The sequence below is a fragment of the Monocercomonoides exilis genome (genome assembly GCF_001643675.1).
Source record: "Monocercomonoides exilis strain PA203 chromosome Unknown scaffold44-821271, whole genome shotgun sequence".
Classification (NCBI taxonomy): domain Eukaryota; phylum Preaxostyla; order Oxymonadida; family Polymastigidae; genus Monocercomonoides; species Monocercomonoides exilis.
This window is the reverse complement of record NW_027150589.1, coordinates 689,330-711,415: the sequence shown is the minus strand read 5'-3', so window position 1 is coordinate 711,415 and position 22,086 is coordinate 689,330. Positions and strand designations below refer to the sequence as shown.

General features: G+C 36.8%; 6 protein-coding genes across 6 annotated transcripts; all 6 read right to left on the bottom strand.

Annotated features, from left to right (window-relative positions):
• Nucleotides 1–1,559: 1,559 nt before the first annotated feature.
• Nucleotides 1,560–4,667, bottom strand: MONOS_3931 (uncharacterized protein; the record flags this gene model as incomplete). The annotated part of the gene is made up of 7 exons (XM_067873963.1): nucleotides 1,560–3,312; nucleotides 3,553–3,684; nucleotides 3,796–4,025; nucleotides 4,148–4,361; nucleotides 4,412–4,515; nucleotides 4,607–4,621; nucleotides 4,664–4,667. 7 exons carry the CDS (start codon nucleotides 4,665–4,667, stop codon nucleotides 1,858–1,860), a joined length of 2,154 nt encoding a protein of 717 aa, XP_067721990.1. The 3' UTR covers nucleotides 1,560–1,857.
• Nucleotides 4,668–5,196: 529 nt separating this feature from the next.
• On the bottom strand, nucleotides 5,197–9,403 carry MONOS_3930 (putative ste ste11 cdc15 protein kinase). Its single transcript, XM_067873962.1, has 3 exons — nucleotides 8,975–9,403; nucleotides 8,727–8,907; nucleotides 5,197–8,589 (listed from the first exon to the last, which is right to left on the bottom strand). The coding sequence occupies exons 1-3, from the start codon at nucleotides 9,365–9,367 to the stop codon at nucleotides 5,678–5,680; spliced, it is 3,486 nt and encodes a 1,161-aa protein (XP_067721989.1). The 5' UTR covers nucleotides 9,368–9,403; the 3' UTR covers nucleotides 5,197–5,677.
• Nucleotides 9,404–12,900: 3,497 nt separating this feature from the next.
• MONOS_3929 (uncharacterized protein) lies at nucleotides 12,901–13,493 on the bottom strand (the record flags this gene model as incomplete). Its single annotated transcript, XM_067873960.1, has 2 exons — nucleotides 12,901–13,072; nucleotides 13,153–13,493. 2 exons carry the CDS (start codon nucleotides 13,491–13,493, stop codon nucleotides 12,901–12,903), a joined length of 513 nt encoding a protein of 170 aa, XP_067721988.1.
• Nucleotides 13,494–13,744: 251 nt separating this feature from the next.
• On the bottom strand, nucleotides 13,745–14,056 carry MONOS_3928 (uncharacterized protein; the record flags this gene model as incomplete). The annotated part of the gene is made up of 1 exon (XM_067873959.1): nucleotides 13,745–14,056. One exon carries the CDS (start codon nucleotides 14,054–14,056, stop codon nucleotides 13,745–13,747), a length of 312 nt encoding a protein of 103 aa, XP_067721987.1.
• Nucleotides 14,057–14,287: 231 nt separating this feature from the next.
• MONOS_3927 (putative Ubiquitin family) lies at nucleotides 14,288–16,342 on the bottom strand (the record flags this gene model as incomplete). Its single annotated transcript, XM_067873958.1, has 1 exon — nucleotides 14,288–16,342. One exon carries the CDS (start codon nucleotides 16,340–16,342, stop codon nucleotides 14,288–14,290), a length of 2,055 nt encoding a protein of 684 aa, XP_067721986.1.
• A 402-nt stretch (nucleotides 16,343–16,744) lies between these two features.
• MONOS_3926 (uncharacterized protein) lies at nucleotides 16,745–16,969 on the bottom strand (the record flags this gene model as incomplete). The annotated part of the gene is made up of 1 exon (XM_067873957.1): nucleotides 16,745–16,969. The coding sequence occupies one exon, from the start codon at nucleotides 16,967–16,969 to the stop codon at nucleotides 16,745–16,747; it is 225 nt and encodes a 74-aa protein (XP_067721985.1).
• Between the last annotated feature and the right edge of the window lie 5,117 nt (nucleotides 16,970–22,086).

Below are 22,086 nucleotides of genomic sequence, written 5' to 3'. Positions count from 1 at the left end.
ATTTGCAATTATTTCCTTTTTATTCGTATTTTAAAAACATTGAACTTCCTGGTTTCTCTCAAACCAATAGATTTTCCACAAAGGGAAATAGAAAGACAGAAAAGTTCATAAATGATTTCTGAAAAAACCTAAAACTGATTTCAAGTATTTGCGACAACTTGTTTATTCGATAATTTTGATTGGAAAAAATATGAAATCAAAAAGAATCATCATAATGTGAAATATAAAGAAATCCATCTTTTCTTTTTTGCATATAATGCAAAGATGAACAAAACACTCCTTTTTGTGATAATGTCAAAGCTACTGTGTTGAAATAGATACAATATCAAATACGTATTTTTTCGTTGATTGTTGTTTTATTAAAGTGTAAAAATTCGTTTTTTAATCTCAATGCAAAAAAGAAATTAGAATCAAGTGTCCCTATGAATTAGGAAAACATCCGCTTGTGAACAATTTCATAAAAGAAAATTGATTCTGCAGGTCATATTATACTTTTATATAATCGTTGAATTCATTATTTCCCAATTTGCATTTACAGCGTGTCATCTTTAAAATGATATATATATATATATATTTTGCATGAACATTTTTTTGTTTTTGCTTGCCAACTTCAGAAAAGCGCTGATTGGCTTTCAGTTCTTCAAAAAACTTTTTTTATAAGTTTAACACATTTTTACTACAGTTTGTATTGAGTTTTTGCTTCCCGCACATAAAGAAATTTTCTCTCTCTCTCTCTCTCTCTCTCTCTCTTTTTTTTTTTTTTTTCTGTTAAATTTGAAAGGACTTTTACCAGCCAACCAGGCAACACCTATGAAATCGGGGACATGTTTCAAATAGTTTTCACCAAGATCTATCTATTTTTAATATTTTTTAATAAACAAATTTTTCGTAATATTTTTTCTCATTTCATTTTTTAACAACAAGTTAAAAAAAAAATGTAAATTTCTTTGAAAATATAATGAAATGCTAAAAATAAAAATAGAATATGTGAATTAAACTCTTTCATCATGATTTTTGTTCCAATTTTTTAAGTGTTTATCTTGAGTTACTAAATGGTCACAACTCGAAAAAATCGGTAATTCCAATTTTGAAATTCTGATGTGTTAATGTTAAATCGACAATTGAATAACTTAATTTTTAAAAACACATCATTATGAAAGAGTTTAATTCACATATTCTATTTTTATTTTTAGCATTTCATTATATTTTCAAAGAAATTTACATTTTTTTTTTAACTTGTTGTTAAAAAATGAAATGAGAAAAAATATTACGAAAAATTTGTTTATTAAAAAATATTAAAAATAGATAGATCTTGGTGAAAACTATTTGAAACATGTCCCCGATTTCATAGGTGTTGCCTGGTTGGCTGGTAAAAGTCCTTTCAAATTTAACGAAAAAAAAAAAAAACATATTTTTTTACTTAATTTTTATTGAAAAAATTGGTTCAAAGCACAAAATATGTTCAAAAAAATATTTCTAAAAAAATAACCTTCATGTTTACTGAAATAAAATCATTATAATGAAATTAGCAATGACATTTCTTTGAAGATTTATAAGTATTTCATTATTATTATTTTTTATAAATTTCAACTGATTCAACATTAAAACTTTAAAACATTTGAAAGTTTATACAAAATAAATGGTTATTTCATAAAAAAGTTTGCTATATTTCAAATAATGTGTTGTTTTGTATGAGAACTAATCACGCTATTATCAATTCTATACATTTGCGTTTAAAAGAATCTTTTTAAAAGTTTCATTGAAACCTTCCATTGCAGTATAATCTAATTTACATCCATGTTCTTTAAATGGAATTTTGCATTACTTAAAAGACATAATTTCATCAGCATAGAAGTGTCAGGCACTTGCTGTGCCACATCTAATCTTGTTTGAAATGTCATCAACAATAAGATCTCCGTCCAAATCTTCACCTTCTTCTTTTTCTTCGTTTTCTTCGTTTTCATCGTTTTCAAAGATGGAACTCAAATATTTCGTCATAATTTCGTTTGCAATGTTTTTAATAGTATCGTGCTTTGATGATTGAAACTTTTCTATTTCTCTCCATCTTCCGTTGATCTCTAAATCGCTAAGCAACTTCTGCATCGTTGTTTGAAGCAAGTCAAGAACGCTTTCATTCTCACCACTTTTTTCTCTTAATCCAAAATTCACAGACTCGATCATGCATTTTTTAGCACTCTCCCTATCATCATCTTCTTCTTCATCGTCATACTCATTATTGCAGTCATGGCAACAACTTGCATTTGAAGAAGAACAAGAAGTATCAGATTCACTACAACTTTCAGAATCATTTTCTTCTTCCTTCTCAGTTTTGGCTTGAACAGCTCCATGATAACTATCCCTTGATGGAAATTGAGAAGAAGGAGAAGAAGAAGAGACAGATGCAGGCACAAACGGAGAAAGCAATGAAGATGATGGAATAGAAGGATTTGATAATGCTAATGTATTAACGTTTGATGAAGGGTGAATGCTTTGTATTTGTGAAGATGAGAAGCAAGAAACGTATTCAACATCTTGTTGCATTGCTGAAGTTTTACCTTCATCTTCCATTCTTGTTGCTCCAGCAAAACACTTTTTTGCGTCACGCTCTTGTTTCTTTTCCTTCAACTCATCATCCTCATCCGCACTCATCTCTTCTGAACAATCTCTTGTGTTTTCCCTCTTTCTCCCGTCTTCGCTTTCTGTTGCAATCGAACGTCCAGCTGAGTTGCAGCGCAGTACCATGCGCAGCTGTTCAATGTCACTTCGTTCGTCTTCTTCGATTCTCGCAGCAAAGCGAAAGAAATGGCGCAGAGTCAGCAGTGCTTTGTGGCAAGGCTCTGCATGGAGATAACGAAGGATATTGCACAAGGCGACGTGCGCTTTGCATTGAATAAGCGTCGACACATTAATTGCTGTGTCGCATGCGTTATTGAACAAAAAGAATGCGGCACTTTCACAGCCGAGATAGTATTCAGTGAATGAAAGGAAATGGTGGGAAAGAGAAGAGTACAGATCAGGCGAAGAGGCAGCTATAGAGAAAGAAGAAGCTGTGCCTGCCGTGCTTGAATTGCTTCCTCGTGTGAAGGAGATGCAGTCTGCACACGACGCAGCGTCGTCTTCCAAGCAAACAACGCCAGCACAGACACAGCGGATGAAAAGAGCGCTTTTGTAGTCCAGAAGCAGTTTGGAGCACTTGGCGTTTTTTGTAGCAGCCAGGTTTGACAAGACCTCAATTGCATATGAAGAAACTTTCTTGTTTGAGCTGTGAAGATAGTTGTGGAGAAGCAAGAAGCATTTGTCTGAATATAAATCCTATAAGTGAACGGTGATAAAAGAGATAATGAAAATGAAAAATGAAGTATTTCTGAAAACATTATAAAAATTTCAAGTAATCCAAACGAACGTGAAAAAATAAAAATTAAAATTAAAAAGAGAAAAAGAAAAAGAAAAAGAAAAAGAAAAAACGCTGATTTATTTTTACAAAATATATTCATTTTGGTGCAATAGTTCTATGATCAATCACAAAATCACTTCACAAAATATTTCTCATACCTTCAAGCTGTTACTTGGCTCCAAAACTGCAAATGAATTAAGTAATGACAGGAAAAAATTGGATGCGAAGGAAGATTGGTGGTACAACATTATATCTATCACTTCTCCGAGAATATCTTCATCTGCTATTTTCTATGCACCCATAAACGTAAATAAATAAATGGATATAAAAAAACAATATAAATATTTAATATATGTGAAATAAAAAATTTGACTTTAAAAAAATATTAATGCAAAGCGTACATTTTTTAAAGATGTGCAATTTAACATAGAAATGCATCCAAGAAGCGCAACAGAATCGTGATAAAAATGTTTTCCGCTGAGCTTAATTAGATATCCCAATGCACAAATCAATGGCTGATAAGTCGTTTTCATTTTATCCAATTTATGCATTGATTTATACACAGTGAAAGTCATCAGCAAATACTCAATGCTGACATCCACCAGATTGTTCTTCTTTAGTAAAATTTGACCTTCAGCAAATAATACAATTTGAAGCATAAATTCACAAAATACCATTCATTACAAAATATTACATTAATAAAAATATAAAATACCATACAAAATAAAATACAAAAATATATAACGTACAAACTTTGATAATATGCTGAAATTTCAGCTGCTTGAACTGTGCTCAGAGAAGATGTTTCAATGTTTTTTTTTGAAGATCCATATTTTTTTGAGAGTTGTGAATTAACGCTGCATACATCAAATATTGTTTTTACACAAAACTGAATAAGATCTTCTGAAATAACTATCTTGCAAAGTTCTTCACTGTCTGCGGCAATGGCTGAAAGTAAATGCAAACTCTGAATGAAAGAATGCAATTTATGTATTCAAAATTATATAATTTGCAAACATGACTTTGCACTTCCATGTCAATTGAGCTTAGAATGTAATTTTGAACTCGAGGAATTAATCCACTAAAGCCCACTGCACGTGAACCTTTTGATGTTTTCACACCTAAATATTAATAGTTAATTCATTTCAATTATAATTAAAATAATGAAAAATAAAAATAATTATAATAAATGAGAACTAGATGTATGCATACATAAAATGCTCAGTACTTTTATGCATAAATTCTTAAATAAAAATAAACAAATATAACACATATTTTTGAATTTAAATATAAAATCGAGCACACAATTATTGATATATCTGTAGTATTTTCAATTACTGAAGAAATCGCAGAAACTCCATCAAAATCAAGGAATATTTCTATGGCATTTTCATTATCTGAAAACATGAAATTAATTTCAACACTTATAATTGAAAAAAGCAAAATACCTTTAAACATTTCTTTCATTAACGTTAAAGCTTGCTTTGAAACGGTAGGAACGGGTGATGTTAATTCATTAAGACAACCTAATATATTACTTTTTAAATCTTCGTTAACTAGATTTTTATCTCGGTTTGTTTTCCGTCTATTTTTTAAAAATGTAAAACGTTTGTCATCTCTTTTTCTGAGAAGAAATTGATCAATCCCCGGCTTTTGGAAATCCATATCATCTTCTCTTAAAAATAAAGCATGTCTTGATTGGGCTCTATCTTTTGAACTCCACAAAAAAGGAAATGAATTTGTATTTTCAGCCAATTTAGACATATATTTTATGAGGGGTTATTGATCAATAAAGATAATTATTTTTCAAATTTCATTTGAAGTACTGTATTATCAACTTTAAAACACTAAAAAAATATTAAAGAGTAATGCGATATGAAAAAACTTAATTAAAAAAAAAGGTTAACAAATATTCAAAGTATTTAAAGACAAATTGTGAATATGCAATAAAAAATAAATTATTTAAGCTCAAATCATAATATCTTTGTCCATATAGCACGAATTAAATTTAAAGGAAATATATTTAAAAAGAAAAAATTATTATAATAAATAAATAAAAAATTACAACTTTTTAATATAAAGAGAATACAGAGATTAACTAATTGAAATGATGGGGATAAATAATAAAGAGATAAGAATTGAACTTTCATTGAATATTCTTGTCCGCCAACTCCAAAATGCCTTCTTGTTAAACCTTCATCTTCAAATGAACAATCACATTAATTTTTTGCACTTATTTATTTATTTATTTATACATTAATTTATTAATATCACTTCCCAGTTCTAAATCACGTCATTCGCGCCAAGAGCCACAAGTAGCTTGCTGGCGAGTTCAGCGACCATGATGTGCTGGTCCTTCTGCAGGCGCTGCATGAGAGGATACAGTTTGTACGACGAGATGAGCTCCTTGGGCGATGAATGCCTCTCATACAGGTGGCTGACAATACGCACAGCCGAGTTCAGCAGAAGGGCCGACTGGCAGACAACAGCGTCGTCGAAGAGAGAGAGCAGATACAGCCACATTTCGTGGCACTTCCCCACCGCCGTGTTCAGAGTCGGCGACATCGACAGCATCTCCTGCAGATTGGGGAGAAGCTTGGACAGCTCATTCACTGTCAGCTGGGTGTTTTCTCTGGTGAACGGCAAAAGAAGACGCTTCAGATTCTGCTCCTGCGCCAAGCACGTGCCCACTTTCTCCTTCTCAAACGACATCCACGTCGACAGCACCTCAAACACCGATGTCTCCGAATACGTCTTCCTCTGCGTGTTGATCTGCGACAGATAGAAGCCAACCCCGTCTGCCTCCCACAGCTTCGCCCTTCCCCTGCTCCCTGCGCGTGGCATTGTCAGCAGCACCGTCAGCGCCAGCTGCGCTACAGCCGAGCCAGACGTCACAAACGACTGCAGAATGGGAATCACCCCACTGACAGCAAACAGCTCGCAACGGCGCGGAGAGAGCAGAGACAAGTAAAACACTGCCATCACCAGCTGGTTCTGCACTTTCGAGTTCTCTTTCATCAGCCGGAAGTAGGCTACAAGCGTATCAATTACCCCGCCTGCTTCTAAAGAGACCATCGCATCCTGGTTCATGCACACAAAGCGGAGGGACGTGACGAGGTTGAGCTGCATGTTCGCATCCGGAATGCGCGGAATCTCATCCAAAAGCGGCGGAAGGGTGTCTGATTTAGACAGATAAACAGAAACTGCCTTGTCGTTGTTGGCAAAGATGGAGATGATCTCAACTGTTTTCAAGAGGATGTCATACACTTCTGTCGAGAGAGTAATGTCCACTGAGGAAGATGAGTTGGCAGAAGAAGAAGAAGCAGAAGCAGAAGAGGAAGAGGAAGAAGTGATTTTGAGTGATTTTTGAGTGCTCGGCACGTCCTTCAGCTTCATCGCCTGCTGTGCATCGCTGTTCATCTGTTTCAGATGTCTTGTCAGCCGTGATAGAAGATTGCTCTTGCAGAACAGCCGGCACAGGTCATTCCTCAACAAGATCGGCTTCTGTGAGTCTCCTGTGTTCACACTCACCAGCCCCGTCCCACTCAGAGTGATCGAATTCGTCAGTGCTGCTATCACCCCACTCGCGTTGTACCCACCTGCCCCTCCTCCTTTGCCCTTTCCGTCCTTCTTCCCTTTCTTGTCCCTTAGCTTGTCGTGTGCCAGCAGCACATACACACACCGCACTGCTCTCATCACGAGTGTCCTTGACGTCTTCCACTCTGCATCCAGCATGTCACACAGCCCCGCCAAGCAGCGAGACGCCACAAACATCTGAATGGTTGATTCCCCCCCGCTGATCAGCAAAGTCTCCACAAACTTCGACGCCTCCTCTCTCACAGCCAGCGGCTGCTTTGTCGATCCGTTTGAGATCACAACAGGAAACGCACCCATCATCCCCATCGTGTTCTGCATCTGCGCATTGTCTCTGATCAGCGAGTTCATCAGCATCAGCACTGCCACCTTCACATTCGGCGACTCTTGATCGACAATCTCCATCAGCGGGAGCACGGCGTGCCACGAGATCAGCTTCTCCTTCAGCGGTACAATCGACCGCTCAACCAGCTCATTCAGCCTCTTCAGCGGCTTCACCAGCTGGTCGCCCAGCTGCGATGAGACACCCGTGTCCAGCTGCTGGATCAGCCTCTGTGCCTCGTCAATCACATCACACTCCGCTCTTCTCTTCGCCTCGGTCTCTTCGTCCATCCCTGCGTCGTTCGTCACCGTCGTCTCCAGATTCGCCAGCGCATCGTCTTCGCCCCAGTCGTCGTCTTCTGCCATCTCTGTGAAGTCTCCCCCTGCTTCCTCTTCTTCCTCTTCTTTCTTCTTCTTCTCCTCAAACCTCGCTCTAAGATCGCTCCCTTCCAAATCTCCGAAGTCGTCGTCGTCATCTCCATCTTCCACAAAATCAGCAATCGACCAGCTCTTTTTGGAAGACGACGAAGAAGCAGTGTCTGTGCCAGGCGGGGCAGCGGTGGACAAGATAGAAGCAGTCGAAGACGTGGAAGAGGACAAAGACGAAGACGCAAGCGAAGAAAGCGAAGAGGATGCTTTTGCGCCAAGTGCTGCCACCATCGCTTCGGGTGATGAAAACGTGGCCATCACAGGCTTAGCTTTTGTAGAAGAAGATGATGATGAAGCTGGCTTCTCATCATCATCACCAAATGGATCATCGTCGTCATCAATGCCAGCAAACGGATCATCGTCGTCATCGTCATTGTTGTTGTCCCCTTCGTCTTTCGGCTTCGGAAATCCTTCTTCTTTCTCTTCCTCCGTCGGCTCATCCTCAAACTCGTCCAGCTCCTTCTCCTCCTCCGCTGCTGCCGACCCTTCTGTGTGCTGCAGGTACTTCTTCTTGAACTCCATGATCTTCTGATACATATCAATGCCTGACCCCCCTCCTGTTGTCGAAGGGGAAGGTCCCCCAGCCAGCCACGGGTGCATCATCAGCTGCTTCGCAGTGGCACGCAGTGACGGGTTCTTCTGGAACGACTTCATCAGAAAGTCCTCCAGAGCAGGTGAGATACCCGACGGCAGAGGCGGATGGTCGTCTTGTGTGATGCGGTACAGCGCAGGGAATGGAGCAAGATCGAAGTATGGAGGCGCACCAGTCAGCAGCTCGATCACTGTGCAGCCAAGTGACCAGATGTCAGAAGCTAACTGCGCTCCAGATAGCTCAATGATTTCGGGCGCCACTAGAAAAATAAGTATTATATTGATATTTCATAAAACACAAAGAAATGATAAAATTATGAATATTGAAAAATGAAATTATTCATATAATTATGCAAATATATGAATCAAATAAATTTTTACAGAAACTATCGCAAACTCCAATATGGTGTTCCCGCAACGTCATCGTCTCCAGTTTTCCCTTTTTCAGATATTTTCGTTGAAACACCAAAATCAGCCAGTTTCACATGACCACTTCTATTTGCCACAAGAATGTTTGCACCTTTAATATCTCGATGGATAACACCTTGATCATGAAGATAAATAAGTCCATTCAAAGTCTACAGTTAAAGAAAAATCATTATTTGGCTTATTCACCGCAAAAAGTAAAATAAGCATATTTCATACATGACTTACGTATAATTTTGCTAATGATTCTGGAATTCTTCCAAATTTCTTTACCAATGATTGAAGGGATCCATTCTCTACGTATTCAGTAATAATATTCAAATTATCTTTTGTCTTAATTGTATCCAAGTATTTCACGATATTTGGGTGTTTAAGAGTTTTCAAAAGAGTAATTTCATATTGAATATTATCAATTTCCGAAACATTCGTAATAGGAATTTCTTTGATAGCAACAAAATCGCCATTAAGAATATTAATGGCCTTATAAACTGTACCAGCAGCTCCTTTTCCGATCACTTGTCCAAGCTGGTAGTGACCAAGGAATTGACTTTGAGGTGCATCTTCCTTTTGAGACTCCTTCTTTTTCTTCTTCTTTTCAGATGTTGCTGACATTCTTGGCAACTAAAAAACAAATTTAATCACCAAAAATATCTAAAAATAAATTAAAGTGCATAAGATCAATTTAAATTGGAATTTGATGTTTTTAAAAAACATTAAAAAATCAATTCAATATTTCCAAAAAAGAAAGAAAGAAAGAAAGAAAGAACATTGAATTGTTTTAGAAAGATAAAAAACTGTTTTAGGTATGACTGAAGTTTTTTTTTATCGGTGGAAAACAGGTGAAGGACTTATTGAATTTTTATCTTCTCCTTACTCAGGGTTTGATCCGTCTTTCTCCTTTCCATTATCACACACCTTTTCTTTTAACACAAATGCATATTTTGAAAAGTTTTTATCATATTATATTCGTTTTATTTATGAAAAGATGGGTTATTCTTTTTGAAAAGAGGAAAATGAAAAGTATCCAGGTTTGATAAAAATAAGCATTATTTGATCATTTTTTGCTTTTAATCCATCAAGTTTTTCCACAATGCACTTCATCTTCCATTTTATTGGATAGAATATTCTTATTTGTAAAGTGTGAAAGCTTAAAGATTTTATTGCCAAAAACGATAATGAAAATTCAGTTTTATTTTTCCCGGATATTCAACAATTGCATGTTTTCAAAAGATAATAACTTTTATAAATTTAATAGAAAATATTGTGTTGAACGAAAATATAAAAGCCTTAAATTTTGTCCCAGTTGTTTTTTGGAGATTGGTGAATATTTTTGAAAACAAAATTTTTCGAACAAAAATTTCGTGATGACAATTTGGTTTTGAACATTTGTTAATGAATACAGAAAAATGAAAACTTTAACAAAAAACATCGTTGCTTATCTTATTCATAAAAAATCGGCTTTTGACATATATGAAACGAATTTTTCATTTCAATTTCTTTTGCATTTTCTTTGATTAAAAAACAACCGTATAAATCAACATTAAGAAAAAACTTGTGATAAAAAAAATCACTTTGATTGTTGAAATTTTTTCAGATCAAGCACATGTTGAGATGAAATATTCAGTGCTTCAAACATTATTTCTTGTTCAATAAATGGTCAGAAATAATTATTGGATTTTTATCAGCACAACGAAATAATATTTGATAACATGAATTAACTTTTTCTGGAAAATAAATTTCATCAATTATAACTCTATTTGCAGTGTCTTTGAATCTTTTCTTCTCTTTTTTTCAAAAAAATGCCGTTTAAGAATTGCTTTCAATTTATACTTTCACATAATCATGATCACAAATAAGATCGACTTTTTATTTTCCAAATATAGATTGTTCAAAAATACCGGATGTCGCAAAAAAATAAGTCAATATACCTCTGTGACATGACAAGTTGGAAAATCATTTGTCCGTCACAAAAAACAAAAAGAAAAGAAAAGAAAAGAAAAGAAAAAGGCTTAAAAATTAAAATTAAAACAAAATTATTAAAATCAAAATAAAATAATTAAAATTTAAAATAAATAAAACAAATTAAAAGAAAACGACTTGAAACTTTGCATTGCATATTTGAAAAGATTAATTGATAGCAACTGAAATATCTTTCATATTCCCTTTTTGTAAGTGACTGTCACTAATAGTCAATAACAAGTTGTGACAAAAATATTCCTCAACAAACATTTCCTATCATGAATAATAACATGTTATGAACTTGAACATCTTTATTAAAAATTTGTTTTTTTCTAAATAATAAGTATTGTTGTATTTCAATTTTTTAATTTATTATTATTGAAAGAAAGAATTGTGAAATCGTCATGAATAACCATTATTGACAAATCATAAATATCTGGGTGATAATTATTGAGATCATAACTTTTTTCGGGGAATTTGTTTATCATAGGTTGTTATCCTTTGAAAAGAGGTTGAGAATTCGAATGCTGGATTCATTTCAACTGAATTATGGACAATTGTTTTTGCTCAAATAAAGATAATGATGTTTTTTGGAAGTGTTTTCATTTTTCAATGTTATTTTTTTGATGTTCAAGTGAAATTTTCGAACCAAATATTTTGAAAGAGAAAATATGTTTAAAAAATAATCACACATCTTGTCGGTCATTTTGTCATTGTTTCAATATTCTCTTGTCATATTACAGAGGAATACTGGACAAGATCGATTTCTAAATAACCACAAGATGAATAATTCTTTTGATTTTTCCCAAAATATATCTCTTTAATGTGAACTCATTTAATAAACCAGTCTTTCTAAATAGCCTCATTTGTGTTCAAAAAATAAAAATATGAAATCTCAAAGAAACTTAAAATACAATTTCTCCCAGATTTTAATTATAATTTTTTTTTGATCTCAAGCCAAGCTGTCCTGAAAGTCTTGTATGTCAAATGAGATTGTATTGATGAGATATATTTTGAGGAAAATTGTCTGAATTATTCCTCTTGCGGTAATCGAGAAATCGATCTTGTCCGGTATTTTTTGCGCAATCTGCTTAAAAATTTTGGATCGTTTTTTGTAATCATTAAATTTCAATAAACGAGTAAACTTATTAATAATTATTATCTTTGAAATCATTGATTATTTCGGGGTGTTGATTTCTCAAAGGTTGTTTGATATAAGGAAAAGATTTTGTGTTTTGATAATTAAATTTCATCAAAGCCGTTTCAAAAACAAATGTTAAAGCTGAAATTAACATGTGGGTAATTCTTTTTGGGATCATACTTTTTTTGTCAAAATTTTCGGTCTGATTTTTTTCGGTTCGAAAGTAATCAACATGTGAAGAATATGAACGGAAAACATCTTAAAATCAATAAAGATAAAATCTCTCGTGAAACTCTTCGAAATCCTTTATTTTTAACTTGAATGGTCGCATTTTATCATAATTTTGAAACATTGACATTGTTTTTTTTCATTCAGTTTCTATTATTCTAGAATAACAAATGTTATCATGATAATATTTAAAAACATGTCACAAACTTCATTTGGTCGACAATTTTTCAGATTTAAAAAGTTATGTTTTTTGATCTCATAAGAATTACAATTGCTGATTTTTGGTGAATTAGAGTTTTTTCTTTTTGATCCATCTTGAAAATAGATGTTTATAAAATTTACAATGAATGTTTCAATTCTTTTTCGAGAAAATTAAATATTAAGACACGTATATAAAATTTTATTCAATCAGAAATTTTCAAATCTCAGAATTGATATCAACGTTTTGTATAAGCTTATTCATCTCACTGAAATTTGAGCAAAAAAAGCATTTTTATAATTGGTTGTTTGTAATTTGTTTTTTCTTAAAAGTTTAATTTATTTTTTGATTTTTTGAATTCGTTTTTTTTGTTGCAATATTCTCAAAAAAATATAACTTCTGCATATAACTATTACAACAATAAGTGATTTTTCAGAGGGAAATATTTCATGTTGTCAATAACAATTTTGAACATTTTTAATTAGACAATGAAGAATATTTAGCCGGAAGGAGCAAGTGGGTTGAGCATTTGAAAGAGTTCAAGAAGAGTTAAAAAATGAAGTTGAACAAGATGTTGATATTGAATGGAGTGTATTTGAAGAAGTCACCCAGAGAACATCAAAAAATGTAAAGCGCAACTAGCGTGAGCATCAACCCTCTAGAGTCTCCGTCTTCTGCATTCAACCATCTAGACTCGTTCATCAGCGCTGCCCTACCATCTTTGAAACCTGTTCGAACGAACGGATCGAGTGTGTCGACTTTTTCTTCTTCTCGAACTTTTTGCACTCGGCTGGTGATGTTGTATTCCACACATATGGCAACATCTTTTTTCCTATGGCAAGCTTGCTTCCTCTTTATCACCAGCCACACCTTCCACTTCCACCCTCACACGGCGCATTCCATCTCGGCTGCAGCACACATTCCGCCCCCGCATCGCCACCAACACCGGATAGTGCACAAACTCCCCATTCTCCGGGAAATAGACTTCTTACGACACCGTCTGCATCCCACACGCACCAGGAACAACGCTCTGTGTCCTCGTCGCGCTGCCCCTTTGCAGTACAATCGACCGTCCTGGCACCTGCATCAGCACCTGTACCGACATCTGCGCTGACGTCGTGTTTGTCAGCACCACATCGCACACACACACGCACAGCTAGCATCTTCTCCTTCTCCACACACTTCCTCGCCTTCCGCCCTTCCTCATTCATCTCCCACTCTTCGCTCACATCACACCCAAACTTCTACACAACCACCTGCTTCATCTCCACTCGTTTCCCCAAGCCACTCAACTACAGCCCTTGTTTCCTCGCTTGTCTCTCTTATTCTCTTTCTCTTTCCTTTTCTCCTTCTCCTTTTTCTTCTCCTTCTATTCCTTCCTTCACTCCCTCAAATTCCTCCATCTCCTTCACAAACAGCACTGCGGCTGTGTCATGCTCCTAATAGACACACTCGCCCTTCCTCAACTCATCTCAGTCGCCTTCTCCACGCAAACAGGATGCACACAAACATCTGTCAGCGCAGCTGCAAACGCTGCTGATGCAAACGAATCGGTGCATTCAATCACATTCGCTGACACAAAAGGAACAGACCTCCCACACTCACGCGTATCCCTGCCCACCTCCTCCCCGACACATCCAAACAGATACCGCGCATAGTCCAGGAAGAAATGGTTCCACTCAACCAGCACAGAATGAGATGACACCACACGATGATATTGGTTCTCTCGGTATTCCTTCATGTTCTCCACCTGCTGGAACTTCGCAACTGGCATTATCTTTTCTTCTTTCCAGGAACAAAGTTAATCATCTCCAAAAGAGTTTCAAGAAACACAAGAAGCAGAAGTGAAAACATTACGCATATACTCTGATTCCATCTGCATTCCCATAGGCATCGACATCTGAGGATTTGATCGAATATCCATTAAGAAAGAGCCACAAAAGTCATTTGCCCGACGAGGCATCGCACCAGCGTTGCTTATCCTCTGCCATGCATTCGATTGCATCTATATTCTCGGCCTCGACCCTAATCCTGCACTTGCCACTGCTCCTGCTCTTGCTCCTGCTCCTGCCCTTGCCATCCCAACAATCAGCATTGCCATTCTCGCTCCAGGCATCGCTCCTTTCTCCATCTGCCCCATCTGCCCCATCTGCCCTTGAACATCTGTTGCACCCCCTAGCATACGCGGCATCAGCTTCAGCTCGTCGTTGTTCCGGAAGAAGCACCCGCTCATTGTGCGCGTGTCGCTCAGCTGCACATCGTTGAAGACAATCTTCTGCATGTCAGGCAGAATCCCTAATTTTTTCTGCATAAGCTCCTTCAGCTCCTCCACCGTAGTCTCCTTCGTCACGCAAACTCGAATTATCTTCCCTTGCATCGTCCTCACCTGCACTACCATCTTCCCCAAATCTCCTCCTTCTTTGAATGCTCGTCCCGATGCTCCTTTCACACTGCTCTTTCTTCCTCTTTCTTCTTCTTCTTCTGCCTCAATGAAACCCCCATCATCCAGTCCCAATGGAAGCACTTTCTCAAACTCCTTCTCCTCTTCTTTCTTGTCTATCAGCTGCGACCTCAGCTGATTTTCCACTTTCTCCACCAACGCCACACACCTCCTCAAACTCCTCTCCAGCAATTCTTCTCCTTCTCTTCTTTCTCCTTCTTTTCCTTCTTCCCTTTTCTTCGCCTTCTGCCCCAGCTCCACCAGCCTCGCCAGCACAAACACTTGCTCCACTGCATTCAGCTTCGCAAACAAAGCTGGCTCTGCATATTCCTCAAACAGCTCCACATCTTCCGTGCCCAGCAGATAGTGGTCAACCACCGTCTTCTCCTTTTTGCTCGCCAAACTCGGCCGAACCGCTGTCGCAAAGAATTTTGGCGCCTTTTTGAACAGCAGAATATTCGTTTTCTCACATGCAAATTCGCTGTAACGATCACAGAGCTCTCGGAATTTCTTCTTCTTCTCTTCTCCTTCTTCTTTTTCTTCATCTTCATCCTCATCCTCATTATCATCATCATCCAACTTGTACAGCTCCTCAAACGCATTACACCACGCATCAAATGCTCTCACTTTTGCCTCGTCTCCCTCATTCTTCTTCGCCTTCGCCTTCATCACGCACTTCAGCAGATGAAGAATTCCCCCAAAGCAACTGTAGCTTTCATATGAAGATGTCGACAGATCTTTTATCTTCCGCGTCGCAACACATTTCGAAAGATATGCTTTCTTAAATGACACTCCTCCTGTCTTCTTCCCATTTGAACTGGCACATTCACATTCACATCTTGATTTTATTTTCTCCTCCTTCTCCTTCTTTTCTTCCTTCTTTTCTTCCTTCTTTTCTTCATCCTTCTCATCGCCTGCATCCCAACATCTGCTTCTCAGCACTTTTTCTGGCAGAATCAGCGCCGAGTGCATCTTCTGAAAAACATGCTTCTTCGGGTCAAACACATTCATCAGCCGCATTTCCCTCAATCGTCCTTCTCCTTCTTCTCCTTCTCCTCCTTCTCTTCCCTCCGTTTTCCTTCTCCCTCCGCACAAACTCAGATCCACCCCCACCACTTTCGCCACCACATGCTCATCGTCTGTCGCCACCACTGTCACAGTGCTCTGCCCCTTCCCTGCAATCACCTCCATTTGGACAACCACACGCCTCCTCTTCCCTTCCCCTGGTGCTTCGTTCAGCACAACTGTCGTCGTCTCCCCCAAAAAGTCGATGTTCTTCCAGTCTGCCAGGCTCCTCCTCCAGTTCCGCACTCCTCCCATTCCCCCTTCCATCACCCCGTTCATCATCATCTTCTTCCGCTTCCTCGCCATCATGTCTGCCATCATCTCTCCGCTCGCTGCTCCTCCGCAGATCGCATCCCCTGCAAATGCGCTCGCCTCCTTTCTTAAAGTCTCCTTCGTCACAACCCGATGCATCAGCACAGAAGGCGTATCCAGCGCGTTCTCCAGGCGCTCTGCTTCCGTCTGTCTTCGCTGGATGCATTCTTGCTCTGTGCCCAGCCTCTTGTCCGACGTGTAGAATGACCCCACCACCTTTGCTGTTTGCACCTCGGCCTGCATCCCCTCTCTCAGCTACGTCAGCTGCTTCTCTGCATCAATCGCCCCCGCAAACACACTCCCAAACACATGCACACGCGTCATCGCTGTGCAGTTGCTCAAAATCACCTCTACGTTCCCGGCTTCCGCTCCTTCTCTCATCTGCCTAACCCCCACAATCGCCACTGCCGCATCACCTCCTCGTCGCCCGATCCTCCGCACACCACATAGAAGCGATGTGTTGTCCTGCCTCATCCCACAATCGCTTTCTTCTTCTTCTTCTTTCCATTTTTCGCTCATGTTTTCCCCCTTCATTCCATCTTTCTTGTTGCTTTCAGCCATCTTCCGTGGCTCATTCAGCGAAATAGACGTCCGCAACCCCGTCGCCCACTCTAACAGCTCATATTCCCCACAAGGAAAATCAGCCTACAGAATCGCCTTCTCTTCCTTCATCACCATCTTTTCGCTCACATCACGCAGCGAGACAATCCGCTCTATCCCGATCATTTGCGTCAGCGAAACCAGTCTCTTCTCAATCCTCTTCTTCTCATTCTTCGCTCTCTCCTTTTCTTCCTCTTCAATCTTTTCATCTTCACTCCTTTCCTCTTCTCCTTCATCCCATCCCTTTGCCTTCCAGCTTTTCCACCACATGCCTCGACTGCAGCGATTGCAACACCAGCCGCGCTATCACCGACGGCAGCAGCGACGGTTCAAATTGATCGCAGATCGATGTGAGCGCATTCACATCTGCTGCTGCAACGATCCGCTTTCTCCCCGACTTCGTGCTCACAAATGCTGCAAGCGATGGAGCCTGACCAACAAACGGAACAGAAAGCATCACATCGTGTGCACACGTAACACCTCCATTCAGCACTCCCCGCCGAGCCACAACATATTCCTTGAAGCGTCTGTTGCTCCCTTAATTACGAATTCCTTTGATTTGCATGCGCCCCAGCTTCTTCTGACACAGCAATCCGCATCCGTCTATCGATATCGTCCATCGCTGCTACAGACGTGTATGACGCCACCGCAGACGCATACGAAGAGTTAATTGCAGGCGAAGATGAAGACGATAATTACTTGTCATCTCCTTCCGCTTTCTTCTCTTCGCTGCTCTGCCTCCTGAATGGAGAAGAAGATCTACGTTCTGCTTCAGTTGGATAAGACGAAGTCAAAAAAAAAAATAGAATGACAAGAATAATGCTGTGCTGTTTTCCTGAAATAAAAATGTGTAAGAGATGTGAGATAATTTTTTAAAAGTTGACCAACAAGCTTCACTTTGATTTCTTCAATTTTCGCATCAGAAAGTTTAAACAGTTGATGAAGTTATTCACATCAAAATGATGAAACTTCGTTGTGTTTTCCTTTTTCTTTTTCTTTCTTTTTTTCTTTTTTTGAAATATCATTGCAAATTGGATGATATCGAACTTTGTAGAGTTAATATTCATAAAATTCCGATTTTATTGATTGCAAAATAAAAGGAGACATAACAGAATGTTTGTATTTGACTAAGTAAACATCAATAAAGTTTACAAGTGTATATCAGATTTCTTCAGTTCTTTCGAGGAGTGTACAGTATAAACAATAAAATTGACTACTCATGCATATGCCATTTCATTTGTTTTATTGATCGTTCAGATTTGTGATTTGTGACTTTTGTGAATATCTCTTTTCAATTGTTTATTTGTTATTTTAGTATTTTTTAAAAATGCATCCAAATGATCATAAATCAACATTGAAGCTTATTTTTTTGTGACTATTTTGATATTTAACATGTCCAAAAATTCAATAAGTTTGAAAAGAACAATTAAAAAATCAGTAAACAAGAATAAACCAAATTCTTGCAACAAAACTCTAATCACAAATTGAGAGCAATTCCAACTGTAAACACAATGCTTCACAGAACCCTTTGAGGTTGAATAAATAATTTGAAGTTGGTTCAGCCATTTTAGAATGATTATTTTGATACAGATAGACTGTTGATTGAAAGTTGAAAGGAAGCTGAAGCTCAGAAATGAATGATAGTCGAATGGAAGATGAAAGAGTAGCGTGATTGTGGAAGAGTTGTGAAAAAATTATCTGCTGAAGCTCTGCAATTGAGCAATATTGGCTTAGGAAGAAACAAGTTTGTTTGAAGATGAGGTTGCAATATGATAGTAGATAAAAGTATTTTTTCGATAATTGTGAAAGAAAAATGAATTTTGATGAAGGAAAATGTGAGTTGAGTGAAATGGTTGATGAAGAATGCTGATAAGAAGAAGAAGATGATGATGATGATGAAGGAGGAAGGAGAAGGAGAAAAAGAAGTGAATGAAGAATTTCGTGCATTCATGTTGCTTGGCGAAGAGTAATGATAAGGCAATGAGCCAATTGTTGACGATGATGATGAATGAGAATAACTTGTATTTTCGCTTGTTTCATGCGAAAACTACCAAAAATTCGACAGGAATGAATCCAAAGTTTCATTGATAAAAGCATATGTTTTAAAATGCAAAAAGTCGATGTTTTTATCAGATCAAGAAATTGATGGATTGCGATGTATCCAGATCTTCTCGATCATTCTCTTTGGCTTTGCTGTTCACCACTTTCATTTGAACGAACTTTTTTTATGCGTTGCTGTTTCATTTATCGGTTTAATCGCTTCTTTTTCTTCCTCTTTTTCTCCATTTTTTCTTTATTTTCTTCTGCAATCACATCTTCTTCAACTTTCCCTTAAAAGCATTTCTAAAACATATAAATAGACAGTATCAAAACTTTTTCACATTATTCTTGTGAATACTCGACAAAACTTTCAATTCTTCCATATTCCGATATATGTCCAGCAACTTTGTTCGACTTTTCATCTCGGTATATAACTTCAATTCTTTTATTTCCTTTTTTTTCTCTTCTTCCTCTTTTCCCTCTCTGCTATTATCTCTTTCTCTTCCTTCCTCATTGTTCTTCCCTTCCTGCTTCAGCTGCACTCGTTGGAGTCATATAATGTCGTTCATCAAGTTTTGATATCTCTTGCTTTTTATCATCTGCATAACTGCTTCTAGGCACGTTTCTTCCTCAAATATTCATTCTTATCTGTTTGGTGATCTCTCATTCAGCATTGCTCTCACTGAGTGAACTACTTTTAATATTAATTTGTTTGCGCTGTAAGGTTTTTCGAATATTCTCTCTATAGCCTAAGGAAATTTTTAACTTAGAGGATGTCTGGTTGCAGATGAAGTATAAAGAAGCACTAATTCAAAGGAGAGAAAATCATAAATGAGCAAACAAATGAATTTGAATGTGCCTGAAAACTGTGGATTGATAAGAAAACATTGGATGTATTTTCAGCAATTGATTGAGCAAATATATTCATGTGATTTATTTGTCGAAAATCGTTATATATAAGCACATCTTTTTCAAGAGCCAGTATTTTTTTCTATAATTGTTGCTTTTTAAATTGGAATCTCTGCAATTCACTTTTGCCGAATTGAAATGACACAAAAGGGAATAAAAAGGAGAATATGTGAAAATTTGCATTTCTTTAAATAAAAATCGTTTGAAGCAACCAAACCTGGTTTCATTCAAAAGTTGTATCGGTGCAACCTTTCGTTCTGAAGAAACATATTTTTTTCCCCTTTCGTTCAAGGAATATTTGTCAGGATAAACTAATAATTAAGAAAATTCTCAGTGAAAACGTTTAATAAAATCTAATACTTTAAATTTGAAAAGTGTTCAATATCCATCAATTCAAAAAATACATGTGCTCTTTATTCATTTTCCACACATTGATGTTCGTTTTAAAAAGTTAAAATTATTAACAATAAAAGATTTCGCAGATCATCCCATTTGTGGAACTTTGTCATCACAAAGAATAAACTATTTTTTGTTGAGTCATGGAACGAATCAAGTTTTCTCTTTTATCAAACTCGAGGAAAAGCGAAAGATGTAGAGATGTTTGGGAGTATCTAACAAACAAATCTGCAAATGACTGTGTGGAAATGCTGAAGTACATGTTTTTCCATACAAATACGGGTAAAAAAATATTTCCCCATATTCAAAAAATATTTAACGGTTTGTTATTATTATTTGTATTAATATTTATATTAGTCAAACTCTTTTAAATTTTTGATTACTGAAGATCGAAATCAATATGTAATTTTGCGATTAGCGTCTGCGTATAATCGAGAAGAAAATCCTCATACAAAAGTGACGCTTTTAAAATGTGTTTGCCAGGAATATGCCCTATCGCAATTGATCGATTTGGGCTTTGAATGCTCTCATGGAAGCTATTATCACGCAAAGGACAATAGCTCGTATACATCGTTTGATTTTCAAACTCCGAAAAAGGCTGCTCTTCCCCCCTCAAAACGAAGTTTGATCTAATTCTTTATTGAAAAAAATGTGAAACTGTTCATCTTTAATTTGTTCTTTGTCATATATAAACATTTTTATAGAGATGAGACCAGAAGATGAAAAAGTTTTCACTAATTTCATAAATGAAAATTCAACCGAATCATCGAAATGCATTTGTAAGTTGTCACAACAAAATAACAGTTTGTCTTCTAATTGGGTTCATTAATTAAAAGTGTTGAAGAATTATCACTTTCAGAATCTTCAATGGAAATAGATGATGATTTTAAAATCATCAACTGCAGTGAAGAAATGGAAGAAGATGAAGATCCTCTATATGATTATTTCACAGAGAACAACACAAGAAGCGAATATTTGCAGACAACAGAAGAATCAAACAATTCAAAAAACAATGAATACATTCACATGGAGATCGATGATGAAATTTCGCTTTTGGATGTTCAATGTGAAATGGATGAAGAAAGCTGCTTCGAACCGGAAATAAATTTGGATTTATCAGAATTAGCATCACAAATCAATAATGGAGATAATATGGAGATTGAAAAAAATGAAGAACTGCATTATTCCAACGAAACCAATGAGAATTCGATAAAGAATAGTCAAGGCCCAATTTCTTCTTGCAGCTCAATCATCGAATGCTGTTCACAGAATCATCAGCACGCTGCACAAACTGGAACACTGAGAGAAAACAATACTTATTGTCCGTTACCAAACCTGGGAAACACTTGTTATCTCGCTGCAATGCTACAAGTGTTCCGTTCTATTTATTTGCACTCAGAACGATTTTGTACTCGAAAAGGAAGGATTTCACACTATTTGCATCGTTTGCTGGACATTGTCCAACCTTTGGATTTATCAGTTAACATAAACAATGATAATGTCCCACAATCTTGGTCCTTGCCTTTTGTGAGATGTTGGGAAAAAAGGCATGGACTGAAAAAGGGTGAACAACAAGAATGTTATGAAACATTTTTTAATATGTACCAGGATCTCATATGTATAACACCAGCATTAGCAAACCAAATGAGAACGAACCAATCATTTCCAAGAAAATGTTGTGAATGTGGATCATATGAGTATGGAATTTGTGAATCAACTCCATTAATTCGACTTCACGGTTCAGATGTCATTTCGGAATTTAATGAATCATTCTCATCAGGTCAAACAAATACAAACAACAGAGAGGCCTTTTGTCTCAGATGTCAGAAAAATACAGATCAATATTCAATAATGAATATCCTTCAATTCCCTCATATTTTAACAATCACTCTTGAATCTGATAAATTTGATCAAAAGAAAATATACAACATTCCATTACAAATTTCATTTTTTAAGAATGAAGAAACAATTAAGGCTTTTCCTTTTTATTCAGAAAATATGTACAATTATCGATTGATAGCAGTCCTGTTTTATCGAGGATC

Coding starts and splice junctions, on each gene's coding strand:
- MONOS_3930 (XM_067873962.1), bottom strand. CDS start 9,367: ATGTCAGCAACATCTGAAAAGAAGAAGAAAAAGAAGGAGTCTCAAAAG. Junction 8,908..8,974: donor CAAAATTATACGTAAGTCAT/GTATGAAATATG, acceptor CTTTAACTGTAG/ACTTTGAATGGACTTATTTA. Junction 8,590..8,726: donor TGCGGGAACACCATATTGGA/GTTTGCGATAGT, acceptor TTATTTTTCTAG/TGGCGCCCGAAATCATTGAG.